General features: G+C 32.5%; 1 protein-coding gene across 13 annotated transcripts in view; it reads right to left on the reverse strand.

The window, feature by feature from the left end:
- The window catches only part of Fam135a (family with sequence similarity 135 member A), a 104,263-nt gene that overhangs the window by 50,128 nt on the left and 31,845 nt on the right, over positions 1–22,290 (reverse strand). For 11 of the 13 annotated variants that reach the window (XM_021732562.3, XM_040282903.1, XM_021732565.3 and 8 more), the window contains 5 exons: positions 9,908–10,047; positions 9,678–9,748; positions 8,012–8,185; positions 4,269–4,395; positions 3,227–3,380 (listed from right to left, as the gene is read on the reverse strand). In XM_021732562.3, the coding sequence (XP_021588237.1) occupies positions 3,227–3,380; positions 4,269–4,395; positions 8,012–8,185; positions 9,678–9,748; positions 9,908–10,047 (666 nt within the window). Of the gene's footprint in view, positions 1–3,226; positions 3,381–4,268; positions 4,396–8,011; positions 8,186–9,677; positions 9,749–9,907; positions 10,048–22,290 lie in introns of those variants that run through there. The other 2 variants (XM_021732566.2, XM_021732567.3) reach the window with 2 other exon arrangements.

Here is a 22,290-nt window from a genome sequence, read left to right on the forward strand (position 1 = left end):
ATTAGTAGGTCAACTCCCTGCTTTCCTAAGTAGAGATACTAGGGCTCACAAGTTATGTGAATTGCCAAAACCTAGATTCCAAAAGTCTTGACTGTAATTTTCAGTAGAGCTCCTTGCATCAAACCAATATTCAACTAATACCATCAAAAAATGTACATCATTCATCTAGGAGAAAAGGAAAAGGCAAAAAGCAGAAAGGACCTCAAGGTATTATTTTAAAAAAGAGTTGGGAACAGAGCTTAGATAAATTTTTCAAAGCATGATAGAATTTAAGAATTTTAAGTATATTTAAGTTTTATTTGAAAACTCAGGAAAAAAGGAAATATAACAATATTTTATATCCATTTACTAAAACTAGTAAATACAGTGATGCTTAGTTGACAGTATATTATAAAAATATGTTAGTGTCTAAAATCTTATTTTGCTAGTATAACAATAAATTGTTGATAAGTTCAGAATATATAACAAATATTTTTATTTTGAATAGTTAGGAACATTTTTAGATGTTCTCTGGATATATTTAATAATAAACTAAAATATATAATGAAAAGAAGAAAAACACAAATAGTAAAGAAAAGTTTAAGAACAAAAAGTATTATCAGTAAGTATTTAATGAAGATGAGTCTTGATTTTAAAAAACCCTAGGAAATTGTCATAGCTATGTGTTGATATCTATATTTTTTCAAGTAACAATGAAACTGTATTGTACTACTTCATGTATACATCCATCCATCCAACAAATGTATTTTGAGTAAATATAAGTGTAAGACCCTAATAATTTTATTCTATTTCTACTATTAAATTATCTAAAACCAACTGGGTTTACTTTAGAATTTTATTATCTGATAAAATAATTAAGTAAGTTATTTGGAATACAGTTTACATTCATTTAGTAACTGGCTCCTGAAATTAAATTTAAGGGCTTTTGAAATTATGATTTCCTATATTACACAAATAAGCCCAAAGTTATATAACAAAAGCCATCCTTACCTGAAGGAAAATTAAAAATATTAATTTTTAATGAATTATCATGCTGAAGTTATATTAATAGAATACTAATAAAGTGCTACCACTGTCTATGCTATTTGAAATAAGGCTCTGATTTTTAAATGTTTTTGCTTAATTACTAATTATATAGTTTACCAATAAAATAATTTTTTAGAAATATTTTTCCCTAGGTTAAAAATGTGATTCATGTATTTTTTCATTTGTAAATATTAAATGTTACATCAACTTGAATATTACATGCAGACGGAATCTTTACAAAGGCATTTATAGGCCTATCTCACATTAAAACTACAAGAAGCCTTGCTTTTTCAGGTAAGTTTTTCCTGCCCATCCCAATGCTGAGCTGATTTCTTATTATAGCTGCTATGAAAGGAGAGGGAAAAGAAGTCAAAGTTTTTTGAATACAGAGACTATACTTTCCTCAGCACCTTACACAGAGACTGACACAGTAAGTGCTAATAAAAAGCCCAAGGGAATTACACTGATAGGAGGTGTTATTCCTAGAGCAACTTCACACCCCCTGCCTTTTGGGTGTCTTCACCTTTCCTTTCTGACTTATGCACCATATCAGATTTTTTTTCAATCTCCTTACTTACAAATGAAAACCACTTTGTATTGATAGATGCAAAGTGAGAAAATGAGAGAAATAGTTCCAAATGTATTTGCTTAAGCACAATGATAATGCCTCCTTGAATTTAATTACAGTATTCTTTTATAGTATTTGACACTATATTCTTCTAAGAAAATGTTTTTGAGTTTTAATTCTACAAAATTAAAAAAATTTAAACATAATTTTTCCATTAATTGAGGATAAAGAAAAGACTAAATTAGCTCTACTGTATAAATGATTTCTTCATTCTCGAAAGAAAACATTTAAACAATTTACATTTGAGGCAGGAGTCTTATAAGGAATTTTTGAAAAAGAAATAGGAAAGTCAAAGTACATGAAATAGCAAGGAAAAAAGAGTATTTCAGAGACTAAGATCAAAAGGTTATCTTTTCCACACTACTAGTTTTGTTCTGAGGAAGAATACATGGTCAAAAAAGAATAAACACATTTTCCTTTTGCTTGTGTATCAGTGTAGATTACTGAATCAAGCATTCTGAACACTTAATACCTGTGTCTAGTAAAATGAAGAATGTGTGAAAGGAACTGATTATTAGAATTAATTAAATCACTAGAGTGATAGTGATTGATAGTCAATGGTACAATTTCCAGCATTTTCTGAGGGCTGAATTAAAGTGGGTAAGTACTGATCCTTGCAACTGTTTTGTAACAATTAAAAAAATAGCCTAATTACTTTCAAACCCAAGAACTAGTTTTAGTAATAGTGATGCATCAATATTTTTAATAATGCATCAATATTGTTAAAATTTGAGATCCTAGAGGAAAAAAGAAATATATAAATAATATAGATTTAAGTAAAATTTTAAAAGCAATTTCAATTATATAATGATAAAATAATTCTGAAGAGATATTTGTGCCTTTTATGAGCTAGTATTTGAAAATAAAAGCTTATAAAAGTACCATAGAAAGTCTGAAAAAAACTTATTTGCCAATCCCAGTACTTTATCTTCTGTAAAAGGATGTATGTAAAAGCATTTTGGGAACTACAAATATTATATAAAATCAATGCAATATGATTTTTATTATATACTATAACATATATGTAGACACCACTTAGACTAAAACTGAAGCTTGATTATTTTTAAATGAATTAAGTAATTTTCAAAATGTTTGTTAAAATACAGAGTAATGCTCTCATTTCCTAAAGTAACATAAAAGGAATAGAGATCTGAGCTAACTTAAAATCAAATGCATATGAAAATATTCCAAGTACCCACAATCTGCTTAGACTGTTATATATTTGGAATTCACCTTCCAATGATTTTACAGATAATTATTTTACTTTCTAGTATAATTTCTGATTACATTTTAAAGAGCATTACATTGGCATATGATTTTAAAAAATCTATCAAAAGACTCATTTCAAATAAACTAATTGAGAAGTTATTTCTCAATATTATAACAAAGAATTTTATATTGCAAAAAATAACTAACAAGGGTTGAAAAAGATGGAATTGAGAGAGAAGTAAAAATGAAGCACACAAATAGTATAGTTTTAGTATAGAAAAACTAAGGCAAAGCTCTTAACCAGCAAAAAAGAGTAAAAGAATGATTTGAACTGTAGGACAGGTCTAGCTACTTTTAACATACCCAGTTCTAGTTTCTGACAAGAGGGAATCTCTTCTGTTACCGTAATGAAGTAGCTGTGTAATCCCTTGAAGGCTAGCAGCAAAGTGGCACAAAGTGTATAATGAAAACGATAGGCATGATGTAGGAAGGACTCTGCAATGATGAAGCTACAACCCTAAACAAAGAACAAGTTTGGAAAACAAAATATTAGTAATCAATAATTTAAATATATTCCACTTGAAACTTGGAAAAGATATACTAAGCATCTGCTAACCATAGTTACTATAAAACACATAAGAAATTCAACACTATCTTAAGAGTTGTTCATAAAAGTAAACATAATAAAATGTGACTATAGTAATTTCAATTAGAGTGAATTTTTTTTTTTTTAAACAGTCCTGGGAACTGAACTCAGGAGTGCTCTCCCACTAATCTTCATCCCAAACCCTTATTTAAAACAATTTTTGAGATAGGGTCTCATTAAGTTGCCAAGACTGACACTGAATTTCTTGCCTCAGCCTCCTGAGCATCTGGGATTATAAGCATGTACCAACTCACAATGTTATAGTGGATTTTTATAAACAAGCAGATTACATTATCATTTTTGGTAAAAGGAAATTCATATTAGGACTGAGGGACAGACACTCTGCATTTACAGTGAAAGTCCTTCTTCCTTTTATAGTAATGGCTATACTTGTACTACTCTAAGTTGGGTCTCAATTTGGACACTGTTCTTTCAATCTCCTTTGGAAGATTCAACCGGTTCTGTTAAAGGGACCAAGAACTGATAGTCACAATCTTAAAAGTTTAACTGCTTTTTAAAGATCTTTGTTCACTAAATTTGGTAAAATTTGAAAATATTAGGTTAGTTTTCATTCTAGATAACTGGAACTAACCAATTTGTTACAATTATATTTAATTAGATATCTAAGTTACTGAGACCAAATAATTAACAAAGGAAATATCATATTCACAGATAGAATAGTTAAAAACATTTCTTTTAAGATAAGGGAAAAATAAAATGAGAGGAAACGGAAGGTTTATAAATATATACAATTCTTACATCTGGTGATAACTGTTTTGTGTAGTTAATACCAAAGACCACACTTTCAAGAGTTGGAATCACAGAATCTTTGTTTTGTGCTGGTGCATTTCTATTTAACCAAGTAGTCTTCACAGGGCGAGGAAAGCTGAAGGAATAAGCATTACATTATTATTGTCTTAATAGTCTACTTTAGTGTAATTTAGTTATTTACAAAAGAAATATTAAAGAAATAGAAAAGCAAAGGTTTTGTAAGATTATAAGTTTTAAAGTATGTTAAAATTAATTTTCCTTTAAAAATCTGAAAAATTTGAAAAAATACAATGAATATAAAAAAATAAGGCTAGATATTTGATAGCTGTCTATCATTAGGCTTCAGGAAGTCTCAAAGGATACTAAAGATAAACCAGGGTAGAATCCTAGAGTAGCTAAATGGCAAATGAGAGACAAATTTTAATTTGCAAATATTGACCTGTCAGAGCTAGTTATGCAGTTTTAAAAGTTACAATCAAATATGGATGCTCTTTACATCTATATCACCAGCTCCTATGTAAATAGCTTCCATGAAAAGCAAAGGTTTTGTAAGATTGTTAAGTTCTAAAGATTTTTAAAATTGATTTTCCTTTAAAAATCTGAAAAATTATGAAAAAATACAATGAATATTAAAAAAAAACTAAGGCTAGATATTTGATAACTGTCTATCTTTGGGCTTCAGGAAGTCTGAAAGCATACTAAAGATAAAATAGGATAGGATCCTATAGTAGCTCAATGGCAAATGACAATCAAATTTTAATTTGGAAATATTGATCTGTCAGAACTAGTTACGCAGTTTTAAACACTAACAATCAAATATGGATGCTATTTACAAAAATAAAGAGTTCCCACTTAAATGTAAAAAATAAAAAATTACTGATACTACCTAATAACCCCTGTTTCAGAAAAAAAAAAGATGGTTCTTTCCTTTAATTCTCATTACTAAAATGCTTTGAACTTTATTAAGATAATTTTCTTAAGAGTTTCAAAGCACCACTTCTATCAAATAGTAAATAAACTACTTCTGTTAGTACTAACATTACCATTAATATTCCATAAATTCCATAGAAGTAAGACACATTTGTGTCTACAAAAATGAGATTCAGAAAACTATAACAATATATAAATATCATTTACAATTATATTTGAGATAAAGTAAGCCAAAAGTATTTGAACTATTAGTTTTACAAAAGGGAAAAGAAAAAATAAATCAGTTTTGCCATAGTGAAGAGTAGCCTTTGTCTGCAAAATCAATTTGCTTTGCAAAAATAAATAACCTATAATCCTGCTCAAAAGATAGCTGTAAGTCAGTAAACTCTACTTGCTACAATGTTTTTCAGAAGAATCATAAAGGTACTTTTAAAAATTCAAATATAAGATAGCAGTAATGTTAAAAAACAAAGAAATGTTACACCCTTTTACTTTATATAATTAATGTAAAGTTTATAGTTCATTAACCATAGAAATTATTTTAAAATAAATAATTATGTAAAAATAAATAACATTTTAAGAAGATAATTTACAAATTAATTTTTTCTAATCTGTTTAGTGGATTAAAAAACCATGTATAATAAACTTCAGGAAAAACTTGTTGAAACATCTATAGCAAAATATGTTACCTTTACACATGATCCCTTTACCAGCACACCACCAGCAAAAGCTTTTTCTTACCCTTTCTTTGTGTCCCTTTTCCATCTTCTCACTTATAGGCAAAGACAGGAAGGGGAAAATGCTGCTGCTTTCAAGGTAAAGTTCTAGCAGCAAGAGAGTAGACCTAAGGGTCCGTGGCAAGTAGGATAAGCATAGTATCCTAAGCTGTTATAAGCACCTTATTTTTCTTTCCCAGTTATTAATCAGAGCTGACAGTTAAGCCTCTAGGCTTTTAATTGTGAGCCAAAAATGTCTTCTTCCAAGAGACAGTCTCTAAGAAGAGCTACCTGCTTCTCCTATTAGTATGCTGCATTGCCAGGGGAAACACACTTTTAACCATTAAGGATTAGTAGGGTGAATATCAGTATTTAATTAGGGTCTTAAAAAGCAACATTAAGAATATGAGCTAAATTTTGAATTGTTTGTATATTTTTCAGGAGAAAAACTAAGCTAGTTTTATAAAGATAGTCTTGGAAGTTTCTTTTTTTTTAAGTTACACAATTTATTAAGGGACTTCTACTGAAACTACAAAAATGAGATTCAGAAAACTATAGCAATATATTTATAAACTTAGGGCAGTAAAACTTGGCATGTAATTCATATAAAAGTAATATTTTTATATTACTTCACTTGTAGTTTACAGAAACCCTTTCTTGTCAAAGAAGTTTCAGTTAAAATGTTATTACACACTAATCTATTCTGGAACAACTTCCAAATTTTTTTGAAGTTTATAATAAAGTTAATTATAACAAACACCTTCCTGCTTAAAAAGCTGTAGCAACTGAGCACAGCTTCTCAAAGGCCTAAAAGGTAAGACAAAGATAGTAAAGCAATCATTTACAGAGCTTATTACAGAACATGAAGGCAAAGCAAATCAGAATAGTCTTATTCTTGACTCTATACCCCAAAGAGATATGTGAAAATTATCTTCATGTAAGAGAAGAGGGAACAATTTAATGGAAAATATTCTCAATTATGGTTTTTAAAACAATGTAAAGATATTCCATAAGAGGTTATTACTTATAGTTAATATGTTAAATTGTGTTGGCTTCTATAAATTCTGAGGCTAATTCTACAAATTGACCGACTTAGCTTTCTGATAAATGAACTTACCATGGTATCCCTTAAGCATCATTCCTAATACAGCTGTCAGAATCAGATTTGTGTCAGAGAGGGTAGATAGTTCAAAAACCAAATCCATCTGAGGTCTTTTCATAGAAATAACTGACTTGAAGTATCCATCAATTGCCCATACTACAAGGATGCTGTTTAACTGTATGAATTGAAGGGCTTGAATTGTATATAGCAAAAGATAATTTGTCTTCCCACAGAAGTGGTCAGAAAAAATTATTACCACACATTTATTATGATCCAGAAAAATTTTATATCTTCACACTAAACTATATGATGTAGTTTAAAAGTCTAGGTAAAAATCCATAAAGTTGGTTAATGACTTAGAAAGCAATAATTGCTGTACAGTATTAGCATTAAGAAGACAAAATTAGCCCATCCAGAAAAGAAACAAAGAAAACTAAGAAAAAATTTATACATTTTCCCAGAAAAGAAGTAATAACAGTACAGTATTGGATAAAAAAACAAGTATAGACTAAATAATGTTATATGGTTATTTCCGGATTGCATTCCTTCATTTAATCAACTCATTTGGAATTGACAAAAGATTGCTCCATATTTCTATAAGAAAAAATATCATCAACCTAATGGTCCCATACTCTTTAAATTTTATCATTTTATCATGTTTGTATAAAACAAAAGTTGTTTTTTTTTCTCTTTCTTTTTTGGTATCAGGTATTGAAATCAGGGACACTTACCAATGAGTCACATCTATAGCCTTTTTTATTTTTTATTTTGAGACAAGGTCTCACTATGTTGCTTAGGGCCTTGCTAAGTTGCTGAAGCTGGCTTTGAACTTGTGATCTTCCTGCCTCAGCCTCTTGAGCCACTGGGATAAGGATTTCTTACTAGTTATGAATTTAAAATCTTTTTCCATTATCTTTATCAAAATATATGTTTTCTTATAAAAATGAAAGATATTACTAAGATAGGGTATTGGTTAAAATTACCTTATTAGTGGCTGGTGTAGTGCAACCAATGATGCATGGACTATAACAGATACAACAGAAAGGTGGAAATAATCAAACATAACATTAATATGATGATGAAGTCCTCTGTAGAGGTTGAAGTGCAGCTTTAATGTTCGGCTACTTATTAGTTGTAAGGCGTTCAGATCACTTGCCCTATAAAAAGCAACACAATTGCATTTAAATCTTTAGGAAAGCAATGTTTAGTTAAGGCTAACATTTTGTACGGTAACACTAAAACTACGAAAATCATATGCTAAATTACTTTTTTTTTTTTCTTTTACAGTGCTGGGGATCAAATCCAGGGCCTCAGGTACACCAGACAAGTGCTCTACCACTGAACCATATCCCAGCCCCTGCTTAATTACTTTTTAAAAATTCAGAATGAGAGACATGTTAGAAACATCAAATTTGTATCAAGCAACAATATGAAACATATCAAGAAAGTAGCCAGATTTTACTTGCACTTCTCTATTAGTCCATGATATAGGCTATAATTATCCTCTATTAAAATGAGTCCTTTTTAAGACTGCAGGATTTAATCTCATCTTAAGTATATTTTACTCCATAGGGAATACTGCTAATTAACAGACTGCAGTATAACATGGGTTAAAATCTAGTATAAAAATCCAAAATGATACTTCAAATTATTTTTACTTTATTAAATGCTGCTAAAAATGGCAAGTCATTATTTACTATTTATAAAATATTTTTATTATATTTAGTCTGTCACTACATTTATGCATATAAAATATAAAACTATGTCATAAAAATTATATCCAAATTATACCTTTTAAAAATACACACATTATAACTATTTACAACTAATAAACTACCTATACTTATTTGGCTTACCCCACTTAAAGAATTCTGACTTTGTTAAGCAAACAAAGTAACCTTATAAAACTCTTATAATGAACAAGAGGAGCAGTAGTTAATGAAATAAAACATTCTTACTGCTCTATGATAATGAAAAGGAAACCTAAAGGAGTCCTTTCAACAATATGACTATGCAGTCTTACATGCAGCCTGAATTTATCTACAATTTTGAAGAAGTAGTTCTAAAACTTCATTTAAAATGGAGGGGGGAAAGGCCTCCAAAAAGAAAATGGTTAAATAGATCTCTGATTCTTGTTTTAAATGATTAGAAGCACAATTTGTGCCTAAAATATATATTTAGATGTCGAGGTGTATGGGCAAGTTCAGGATATCCAGCCCTAAAACTTCCTCCAGGACAGAAACAATGGTCAAGCCTAAGAGTCATCAGTCTTGATAATTTTCAGAGTATCAACAAAGGCCCACCTAAAGAAGGCATAACTCAAATCACCAAGAAAGATTTGCCTATGAAATAGTGGATAATACTGCAGTTATATTTAAATGCCTCATGGTAGTGGTATTATGTCAACTGTATAATTTTTAGAGTCTTATATCTTCATCTTATCTGATTTTGCTATCTGGAGTTGAAGGAATCAGCCTGAGCACAAAAGAGTAATTCTAATCACTCTCAGGAGACTCTCCCAGAAAATAGAAGTATTTTAAAATAAACAAGAAAGGATAGGCTGAATTCTGAAAAGAAAATGGGGAATCTAACATCTAACATATATCAGAATGAGAACCTACACAATTTTTAACTGATTAGTATACTTACGAATAATCTCCCTCTGTGAAGTGTAGATCCAAGGATAATAGAAAACTCATTTCCTCAAGGGTTTCTTCAATCTAAAGAGAAATTACAAAATACTTTATGAATATTTAGAAAGTTAGAAATATATCTTAGAAAGTTAGAAATATACATTAATATTGACACTAAAAAAGTAAGAAATATGCTTTAAGGTTTTACAAAAATATGTATCTAAATATAAATGAAGAGATGTTTACCTTTTTTTCATCCAACAACATTTTGACTTTGAAGAGCATAACATCATTTAAAACGACCTCTTCATTTTTGTACAGAATTTGAAATGTTTTACTGCAAATCAAAGATTCATGAACTGAAGCTGGAAAGGCTAAAGTCATACCTAAAACAGATAAGATATGTGATTGATAGATAAAAGACAAAATACAATAGTATAAGTACTATTCTTTTAAATTACTGTAACCTTGATTACTCCATTATAACTTTATATAGACGTACTAGAGAATTTCTTAAAGCTCACTAATTTCTGTGATCAAAACAAATAAATACATTATAACCATTATAAAACTGTCTTATGACTAGACCTGATCTGAAAAGATAAATGAGGCAATAATTCGCACTTCAACTAGACTTTCACCCATTTAGTTGCTTTTATCAGGAGCATAAATGACTTCTGCTTTGCTAAATTCAATGGAAAATTCTTAACCATCACTTACTTGACTTAAACTCAGCATGTAACAGTTATATATTCTCTCATTCTTGAAGTACTTCTCTAATTTGGCCTTCTGGACAACTAATTCATAGGATAATCCTTTTTACTCTTTTTTGCTAGCTCCCCGTCCCTTCATCAAGAAGCAGCATAGCAGCAGTCATTAAGAACACAGAATTTAGACGTAAAATCTGGCTCTGTCCCTTACTAGACCTGTGTAAATTATGCTTTTTTCTCCATGCCTCACATTAAATTCTTCAGCAAACACCATTGGGTCTACCAATAAAACATTCAGTATTTGTTGAGTAAGAATGCTAGAAACACTCAAATATAAAAACAACTACCATTGGAAATGTTCTAAATGGAATTCTAACATCAGATAAAAAATGATTCTAAATTCCTATGGAATGATTAACAATAATCTTCAGTGAAAACTGCTTAACTGATAGCAATGAATCTTTTAAAAAGTCATATCACTGATTTACAGATAGTAAACATTTTAATTTATTCTCAAACCAACAGCAAGGGCAATAGACATAAAAATTCCTTTTAGTCATGCATTCACTTATCTAATTAGCAACTATTTCTGGAATAACTATGTGCCAGGTACTTTCTAGGTGTTAGGGACACATAATAAAATGAAAGAAATAAAAATCTCATCAGGTGTGGTGGCACATGCCTGTAATCCCAAGGGCTCAGGAGGCTAAGGCAAGAGGACCACAAGTTCAAAGCCAGCCTCAGCAAAAGCAAGGCATTAAGAAACTCAATGAGTCCCTGTCTCTAAATAAAATTAAAAACAGAGCTGGGGATGTGGCTCAGTGGCCAAGTGCCCCTGAGTTCAATCCCTGGTACCAAAAAATTAAAAAGAAATATAAATTTCTGATCTCATAAAGCTTATATTCTAATGGGGAAGGGGAATAGAGAATTTTTTAAAAATCAATAAATAATACAATATGAAAGTAATAACTACTATGGAGAAAAAAGAGAGAACAAAGAAGGATGAGTAAAATAGGCATTTTGAACAGAAGAGTCAGGCAATGTTTTCTTAAGAAAACATTGTTCAGCAGAGAACAGAATAGATTCTTTCCCCTATTGCATGCTGCTCCTTCTTCAATCCTGCTGAAGAGGTTTATTCTCTGGAGAGGATAATACAGAAGCCTTCTGAACTCAAAGTCACCTGGCAAAACTTGGAGCACAATTATATGAGTATAGGCATATTATATGCTAAATGCAAATATTCCCAGATTTTTTTCCTCTATTGTGCTCCTAAAAAGCTGGGAGCTATATTCTTCTTCTCCAGTGAAAACTGATAGGAGATAGACAAGAGCCTTCTCTGACAATTTAAGAATTTTCAAGAACTTATCCTATATGCAACCAAACTAACAAGCTAGCCTACCACAGTTTCATAAATGTTGACAGAAGAAATAAAACTCTTGGTCAAAAGACAGAAATATTTTATAATTCTTGAAAAGCAAGCAATATGAACTTTTTGTTTATATCAGTTCACCTTATGCCCACTCCTGCAAGACCTAAGAGAATGACATGCAGGCAGACCAAGGTGGGTATTATGCATGCAATGGGTTTCTGGTCACAACTAAGGAACTCTAATTCTAGGAAACTTCTATCGTTTATAAGTAGTTAGAAGAAAACCTGTCTAAACTTTGCACCAGAGGTCAACAATATCATTATTTTTACTGGACAGTGAAAAGTTTACCCTACGCTGTAGAATAAGATACTATAATTTCCAAAGATGTGTGCTACAAAAACTTACTTTTGTTATTCTGTATTACAGACTTTTTAGTATTTCTGCTTACAAAATGTAAGAAACATGGAAACGCTACAAAATTTTCAACAATGTACAAGGTAAAATTTTAGCTTAATAGTTTTTTTTAAAATTTTGTTTTTAGTTGTAGACGCACACAATACGTTGAGGATCAAACTCAGTGCCTCACACATGCTAAGCAAACATTTTACCACTGAGCCACAACCTCAGACCTTCTTAATAGTTCTTGACAAGGGTACTTTGAACAACAATGAAAAATAGACGGTGACATCAAAGATTATTTATCAAATGACCTGTCATCTCTCCAAAGTGAAGATCAAAGAGACAAGTCCCATGTATATTCTCAAAAATCAGTCTCTGTTTCAACTGAGGCCTATCAGACATTTGAAGAAAGACTGCCTTAAAAGATAGATATGTTGAAGTCTGTCATCTGATCGATCTCTGCTGCCACCTAAGGACAAATTAAAAACTTGAACAGATTCTTTTCAGTACTAGGATTGTTGGAGGGTGCCCTAATAAGATTGCTGTTTATTGCCTTACTTCATCTTTTCATTGCCTTACAGGGTATCTTTTCTACTTTGTTATGCTGCTGAGAGTTGGAGGAAGGTAAGTTTTGATTTAATATTTTGGATATCCAATACTTTATCATATTATAGCCTTGCTGGAAGCCCCTAATGTGGTGAACTCTACATTTTTGATATTATCAATGAACTTCCTCAAAGGGAATCTTAAAACCTTTTTGATATATAGTATACTATAACCCAGAAACTGTTCAGCTTTCTTATTCTGGGAACCCATTATGGTTTAGATGTGAAGTGTCCCCCAAAAGCTCATGTATGAGAAAATGCAAGAAGGTTTAGCAGAGAAACAACTGGGCAATAAGAATCTTGATCCAATCAGTGAATCAATCACCATGATGGGATTAACTGAGTGGTGGGTGAAGGTGGGTAGGGTGCGGGTAGAAGATGTAGGTTCCTGAGGGCATGCCTTTGTGGTATTATTTTGTATCTGGTGAGTGGAGCCCCCTTTTTGCTTCTGATCATCATGTGAGCCACTTCCTTTTGTCACGATGTTTTGCCTCACCTTGAGCCCCTAGGAATGGAGCTAGCTGGCTATGGACTGAGACCTCTGAAACCATGAGCCCCCAGATAAACTTTTCCTCCTACGTCTTTTAGTCATAGCAATGACAGGATGAGCATTCCGAAAGTCAGGAGGATTTGAAGATACTGGTAGTAAATTTCTTAAAGCGTTGAATCCCTGACTCTCAGAATGCTCATCCTGTCTTTCTTGTTAATAATCCTTTTGCTTTCTCTATAATTCTATCAGTTATGAATGTATCCCAAGGAAATACCTGGTTGAGTGTAGCAAAACTGAATAGCAAGCACAAACCCAGTTGTGTAAGAAAGCTGAAATACTACTGCTATTTTTAAAAGGCTCTGTTTTAGTCAGCTTTTTCATTGCTTTCTATTGAGTTTTTTTATTTGATTTATTGTATCCTTCATTTCAAGGATTTATGACTTTTTTTTTTTTCAGGGTCTCTTTCTCTCTCGATGTTATCTTTTTCTACCTGTATTTGCTCTCTTGTTTCATTGTTGGAGTGATCAATCTTTGCTTGTATTTGCTCATTTAGGTCATTCTTTAATTCACACATCATTTTAATTATGAACCTTCTGAACTCCTTCTCTGACATTTCATCAATTTCACTGTCTGTAGGTTCTGTTATTATAGTATCCTGGTTTGTTTGGGGCACTTTTCTCCCTTGTTTTTTCATGTTGACTATGCGTCTTCCTCTCTTGCTGTGTGAATCTGAGATATTTTTAATTGTTATTATATAATTTCAAGATGTATAACACAGTTCACAATAAAAACTACTGTGTCATGCATTATTATAAGTTAAACAGAGTGAATTCAACTAAATCAAACAAATTATTTTATGTGACCTCATCTAATTCCGCAAATTATACCTATATCAAGTGTTAAGAGAGGATAGAATGCTACACAAACAGAAATGAACTTTGTGGAGTGAGAAGAGGCTGCTGACAATATAGGTTTTGAATTGAAATGCTATGAAAAAGAGTAAAATAAAGATAAAAAGAACATTTCAGGAAGAAGGAAGAGAAGTTTTCTCTCCCCAATCCTGTTCTACCTCTGAGCTACATCACCAATCCTTTTATTTTATTTTTGAGATGGGGTGTCCCTAAGTTGCACAGGTGGGGCTTGAACTTGCCAATATCTTGCTTCAGCCTCACCCATAGCTAGGATTATAAGCGTAAGCCAATGTATCTGAAAAGAACAGATATTTCTTGAAAGCAAGGTACATGTCTCACATATTTCTTACTTCATATAGTATTATGAACATGATTAGCACTTACGTATGTATTGAAATTAGAATCCAACAGTGCAAAATATTATGAGGGTCCTCAAAAAACTAAAAATAGAACTACATAAGACCCAGAAATTCTACTTCTGGGTATTTATCCCAAAGAATTAGAAACAGGGTCAAGCCCAGCTCCCAGACCCACCCACACAGGCCTGTGCAGAGCCCAGGTGCACAGCGGGCTGGGTCCACCCCTTTCTCAGAAGGGAAGACACTTGCCAGAGCCTAGCCTCTGGTTAAGGATCACACCTCTGACCAGTGGACTACCACAGGAGCCGAGATCCAGTCCAGACTGCCCATTCCAGCCCACGCAGATTCCAGGCTCTCAGTAGGCCCAGTTAACCCCTCCCCTGGCAGGGCAGATACTCTCCAGAGCCTAGCCTCTGGCGCAGGACTGTTCCTTCCAACCAGCAGACTGCCACTGGAGGGTCAAGCCCAGCGGCCCAGATCAATCCACTCCAACTATGCAGGTGCCAGATCCAGGATGCAGTAGCATCCATTGAAGGACAACAGCAGGGTCTGGAAGCCAACATCAAGGTGAGGTACAGACACTCTGCATGAGTATTATAAGAACTTAGGGAAGAAACTGTAATATCTCCGATTCACACAGCAAGAAAGGAAGACACATAGTCAACATGAAAAAACAAGGGAGAAAAGTGCCCCAAACAAACCACGATACTATAATAACAGAACCTACAGACACAGTGAAGTTGATGAAATGTCAGAGAAGGAGTTCAGAAGGTTCATAATTAAAATGATGTGTGAATTAAAGAATGACCTAAATGAGCAAATACAAGCAAAGATTGATCACTCCAACAATGAAACGAGAGCAAATACAGGTAGAAAAAGATAACATCGAGAGAGAGAGAGACCCTGAAAAAAAAAAAAAACAGTCATAAATCCTTGAAATGAAGGATACAATAAATCAAATAAAAAAACTCAATAGAAAGCATAACCAACAGACTAGATCACTTGGAAGAAAGAACGTCAGCTAATGAAGACAAAGTAAACAATTTGGAAAATAAAGTTGATCACACGGTGAAGAAAGTTAGAAACCATGAATTATGAGACAGCATCAAAAGACCAATCTAAGAGTTACTGGGAAAGAGGAAGGCACAGAGTTTCAAACCAAAGGAATGCATAATCTCTTCAATGAGATAATATCAGAAAATTTCCCAAGCCTAAAGAACAAATAGGAAAATTAAATACAAGTGGCTTACAGGACACCAAATGTACAAAATTACAACAGATCTACACCAAGACACATTATAATGAAAATGCCTAGCATACAGAATAAGAATAGAATCTTAAAAGCCACAAGAGAGAAGAATCACATATAAGGGGAGACCAACTCGTATTTCATCAGATTTTTCAATCCAGAGACCTCAAAGCCTGGAGATCATGGAACATATACCAAGCTCTGAAAGAAAATGGAAGCCAACCAATAATATTATATCCAACAAAACAAAGTTTTAGATTTGATGATGAAATAAAAACCTTCCATGATAAATAAAAGTTAAAAGAATTTACAACTAGAAAGCCTGCACTACAGAACAAGAAGAGGAAATAAAAAACGATGAAATCAGCAGAGGGAGGGATTACACTTTTAAAGGAAAATCTAAGTAGAGGAGAAACCAAGTCACATTAAATACCAAAAATAAACAGAAATGGCTGGGAATATGAATCATGTCTCAATAACACCCCTGGATGTTAATGGCCTAAACTCACGAGTCAAAAGACATAGACTAGCAGATTGGATTTAAAAAAAAAAAAAAAAAAAAAAGACCCAACAATATGCTGCCTCCAAGAGGCTAATCTCACAGAAAAAGACATTCATAGACTGAAAGCGATGGGGTTGGGAAAAATCATACCACTCACATGGACTGCAGAAGCAAGCAGGGGTTTCCATCCTCATATCAAATAAAGTAGACTTCAAACTAAAGTCAATCAAAAAGGATAAAGAAGGACACTACATACTGCTCAAGGGAACCATACACCTACAAGACTTAACAATTATAAATATATATGCCCCAAACAACAGAGAAGCTATGTTCATCAAACAACCTCTTCTCAAGTTCAAGAGTGAAACAGACCACAACCCAATTTTGGGTGACTTTAACACACCTCTTTCATCACTAGATAGGTCTTCCAAACAAAAGGTGAATAAAGAACTATAGAACTCAATAATACAATCAATAACTTAGACTTAACTGACATATGTAGAATATTCCAATATTCAATGAGAGAATATACTTTTTTCTCAGCAACACATGCATTCTTCTCTAAAAAGACCATATAATATGCCACAAAGCAACTCTTAGCAAACATAAAAAAGTAGAGATATTACCTTACATTTATCAGATCATAATGAAATGAAATTAGAAATCAGTGATAAAATAAGAAATAAAATCCACTCCAACACCTGGAGACCAAAAAATATACTACTGAATCAACAATGGGTTACAGAAGACATCAAGGAGGAGATTAAAAACTTTTTAGAGGTGAACGAGAACTCAAATACAACATATCGAAATCTCTGAGACACTATGAAAGCAGTTCTAAGAGGAAAGTTCATTGCATGGAGTTCATTCCTTTAAAAGAAGTAAAAGTCAACAAATAAATGACTTAACATTACATCTGAAAGCCCTAGAAAAAGAAGAACAAATCTACACCAAAAGCAGCAGAAGACACGAAATAATTAAAATCAGAGCTGAAATCAATGAAATTGAAAAAAAGAAACAATTGAAAAAACTGACAGAACAAAAAGTTGGTTCTTTGAAAAAATAAATAAAATCGACAGACCCTTAGACATGCTAATAAAGAAGAGAGAAAAATCAAATCACTAACATATGTGATGAAAAAGGAAATATCACAACAGACACTACAGAAATACAGAAGATAATTAGAAATTATTTTAAAAACCCATACTCCAATAAAATAGAAAATATCGAAGGCATCGACAAATTTCTAGAGTCATGTAATTTTCCCAAATTGAATCAGGATGATATACAAAATTTAAAAGACCAATTTCAAGTGATGAAATAGCAGACACCATCAAAAGTCTACCAACCAAGATAAGAACCATATGATCATCTCAATAGATGCAGAAAAAGCATTTGACAAAATACAGTACCCCTTCATGTTCAAAACACTAGAAAAACTAGGGATTACAGGAACATATCTCAACATCATAAAAGCTATCTATGCCAAGCCCCAGGCCAACATCATTCTAAATGGAGAAAAATTGAAGGCATTCTCTCTAAAAACTGGAACAAGACAGGGATGCCCTCTTTCACCACTTCTATTTAGCATAGTTATTGAAACACTGGCCAGAGCAATTAGACAAAAGAAATTAAAGGGATACACAGGGGAAAAGAAGAAGTCAAACTGGCACTATTTGCTGATGATATGATTCTATACCTAGAAGACCTTAAAAGTTCCACCAGAAAACTTCTAGAACTAGTAAATGAATTCAGCAAAGTTGCAGGATATAAAATCAACACCCATAATCAAAGGCATTTCTGTATATCAGTCACAAATCCTCAGAAAGGAAAACTACCCCATTATCAATAGCCTCAAAAAAAAAATCAAAAAAACAAAAACAAAAACAAAACAAAACAAAACAAAAAAACCTTGGGAATCAATTTAATGAAAGAGGTGAAAGATCTATATAATGAAAATTACAGAACCCTAAAGAAAGAAATCAAGAAAACCTTACAAGATGAAAAGATCTACCTTCCTCTTGGATACGCAGAATTAATATCATCAAAATGACCATACTTCCAAAAGCACTATACAGATATAATGCAATTCCGATCAAAATTCCAATGAGATTCCTCATAGAAATAGAAAAAGCAATCATGAAATTCATCTGGAAAAATAAAAGACCCAGAATAGCTAAAGCAATCCTTAGCAGGAAGAGGAAAGCAGGTGGCATCACTATACCAGAACTTAAACTATACTACAGAGTAATAGTAACAAAAACAGCATGGTATTGTCACCAAAAGAGACTGGTAGACCAATGGTACAGAATAGAGGACACAGAGACTAACCCACAAAACTACAATTATCTTATATTAGACAAAGGTGGCAAGAACTGCACTGGAGAAATGATAGCCTCTTTAACAAATAGTGCTGGGAAAACTGGAAATCCATATACAACAAAATGAAATTAAACCCCTATCTCTCACCACGCACAAAACTCAACTCAAAATGGATCAAAGATTTAGAAATAAAACCAGAGACCCTGTGTCTAATACAAGAAAAAGTAGGCCCTAATCTCCATCTTCCTAATAAGACTCCTGTGGTGCAAGAATTAAAATCAAGAATCAATAAATGGGATGGATTCAAACTAAAATATTTCTTTTCAGCAAAAGAAACAATCTGTGAGGTAAATAGAGAGCCTACATCTTGGGAGCAAATCTTTACCCCTCACACATCAGATAAACCACTAATCTCTATAGTATATAATGAACTCAAAAAGCTAAACACTAAAAAATAAATAAATAAATAAATGAAATAACCCAATCAATAAATGGGCTAAGGAACTGAAGAGACACTTCTCAGAAGATGATGTACAATCAATCAACAAATAAATGAAAAAATGTTCATCATCACTAGCAATTAGAGAAATGCAAATCAAAACCACTCTAAGATTTCACCTCACTCCAGTCAGAATGGCAGCTATTATGCATACAAACAACAATAAGTGCTGGCGAGGATGTGGGGGAAAAGGTACATTCATACACTGCTGGTGGGACTACAAATACGTACAGCTAATATGGAAAGCAGTATGGAGATTTCTTAGAAAATTAGGAATGGAACCACCTTTTGACCCAGCTATCCCTCTCCTTGGTCAATACCCAAAAGACTTAAAAACAGCATGCTACAGGGACACAGTCACATTAATGTTTATAGCAGCATAATTCACAATAGCTAAACTGGAACCAACCTAGATGTCCTTCAGTAGATGAATGGATAAAAAAAAAATGTGGCACATATACACAATGGAATATTACTCAGCAATAAGAAAATAAAATCATTGCATTTCCATGTAAATGGATGGAATTAGAGAGGATAATGCTAAGTGAAGTTAGCCAATCCCCAAAAACCAAATGACAAGAATTTTCTCTGATTTAAGGAGGCTGATTCATAGTTGGATAGGGTGCAGGAGCATGGGAGGAATAGATGAACTCTACATAGGGCAGAGGGGTTAGAGGGAAAGGGAAGGGGCATGGGGTTATTAATGATGGTGGAATGTGATGATCATTATTATCCAAAGTGCAGGTATGAAGACACAAATTGGTATGAATATACTATGTATAAAACCAGAGATATGAAAAATCATGCTCTATATGTGTAATAAGAATTGTAATGCATTCCGCTGTCATATATAAATTTTAAAAAGATTTTTAATATTTTAGTATCTCAAAGAGGTATTTGTACTCCCATGTTCATTCAAGCATCTGTACAATAGTCAAGAGGTGTATTTTTTTTTTTTTTAAAGAGAGAGTGAGACTAGAGAGGAGAGAGAGAGAGAGAATTTCCAACATTTATTTTTTAGTTCTCGGCGGACACAACATCTTTGTTGGTATGTGGTGCTGAGGATCGAACCCGGGCCGCACGCATGCCAGGCGAGCGCGCTACGGCTTGAGCCACATCCCCTGCCCCAAGAGGTGTAAATAATCTAAATGCCTACCTATAGATGAATGAAGAAAATGTGATACACACACACATACACACACACACACAACCCCGCACACAAATAAGGAAACCCTGTCTTATGCTATAACGTGGATGAATCTTAAGAACATTATACTAAGGGAAAAAAGCCAATTAAAAAAGGACAAATACTGGAATTTGAGGCAGTCAAACACATAGAGGCAGAAAGCAGAATGGTTGTTGCCAGGGGCTGAGGGAGGGGGAAATAGAGAGTTGTTATTCAGTGGTACAGAGTTTCAGTTACATAAGACAAAAAAAGTTCTAGAGTCTACTATATAATAATGTGTGTATAATTAACAATACTGTGCTATATACTTAAAATTTAAGAGAACAGAGTTTGTTATGTGCTTTTTAACCACAATAATAATAACAATAATAAAGAATGCATGCTTGACTATCTTTATAATGCTAATGCATCATGGGAATTTATTTAGAGAAAAGTCCTAAGGTTTTGGAACTACAGAAAATAGCAATTTTCCTGATACTGTGTATTCAGTGATGTGATGGTCAGCTATCATAGCTGACTTGATCACAGGCATTTAATTTACCCTAATTTTCAGGCTCACCTCTCATTTCCCATAATCTGCTGTATCTGCCTGACTTTAAGCCAGAAACTTCTCAGAACTGAAGGGGGTTTGGAGCGGAGGGCGGGGGAGGGGGGGAGATTTGTCCCAAAAGGTAGTTCAGCTTCCACTTGTTTTCTATACTTCAAAACTTTATTGAAACATTTTTGCCACTCCTTTTTTAAAAAAAGTTTTAGTTTTAATTGGTACATAATAATTATACATTGATAGAGCACAATCTGATATTTTAATACATGTATACATTATATATAATCAAATCTGGGTACTCAGCATTTCTGCCACCTTAAACATTTATGGTTCTTTTTGGTGAAGAACTCAAAATCTTCCCTTGTAGCTATTTTGAAATACACATTATTATCAACTATAGTTACCCTACTGTGCAACAGAACACCAGAACTTATCATTCTTATCTATCTATATCTTGTACCTATTAACCAATCTTTCCTTATTCCCCTCTCCAGCCTGTGGCAATCATTATTTTTTTTTTGTATTTTCTATGCTAGAGGGTTTTATTTTATTTTTATTATATAATTTCTCTGGCTAGTACTTCTAATACAATTTTGAATAGAAAAATAAGAATTTCTTGTCTTGTTCCCAGATTTACACACAAAAGGATTAAGTCTTTTCATCAATAAGTTAGAACATTAAGTTTTTCATGCGTGTCTTTTAGCAGGTCTCCGAAGGTCTCTTCAATTTGTTGTTTTGTTTTCCTTTATTTCTTAAATTATGAATGGGTATTTGATTTGTCATATTTTAAAAAATTAATTTTAAATCATTGTTTTAATTGTACACATTTATGGGGTACAGTGTGATAATTCAATGGATGTTTATAATACATAATAATCAAATCAGAATAATTAGTGTTGATAATCATGATTCTCTAGTTCTGTTGTACTTTTACATTGTTATTACCAAAGGGTCTTAGAAAAAACACCCAAATCTGTGTGTACTCAATTTATTGTTTTGAGTTTAAAACTCTCCTTTTAAAAAATATTTGATAGATGATAATCCTCCATGAAGTTAGGAACCATATTTGTCTTTATATTGCTTTAACTTAGGAATAAGTGCTATGTCTCACATATAACAGGTACTCATGTACTGAATAAATTACCTTTCATCTAACTTCTTAATTTAGCGCCCTACTTCCTTGTTCAAATAACTATTTTCATTTTGCCTATCAGTTATCTGCTAACCCAAACACTCAGAGATAATTTTAGAGACAGCATCACTGGAAGTCTATAAATACAACCATTTATATTTTATTTCTATCACTATCTTTCTGCATTTACATTTTCCTTTGTTAAATAGTTAGCATTGGTATTTCTTGTTTATTTTGTGAACAAGGAAGCATTCATTCAAACATAATTAAGTCTAAAGTATTAGTAACTAGGAGATATTAACATAAATAAGAACAATGCCTGTTTTCAGAGTTCCCAGTCTCCTTTGGATAG

Source organism: Ictidomys tridecemlineatus, chromosome 8 (genome assembly GCF_052094955.1).
Source record: "Ictidomys tridecemlineatus isolate mIctTri1 chromosome 8, mIctTri1.hap1, whole genome shotgun sequence".
Taxonomy (NCBI): domain Eukaryota; kingdom Metazoa; phylum Chordata; class Mammalia; order Rodentia; family Sciuridae; genus Ictidomys; species Ictidomys tridecemlineatus.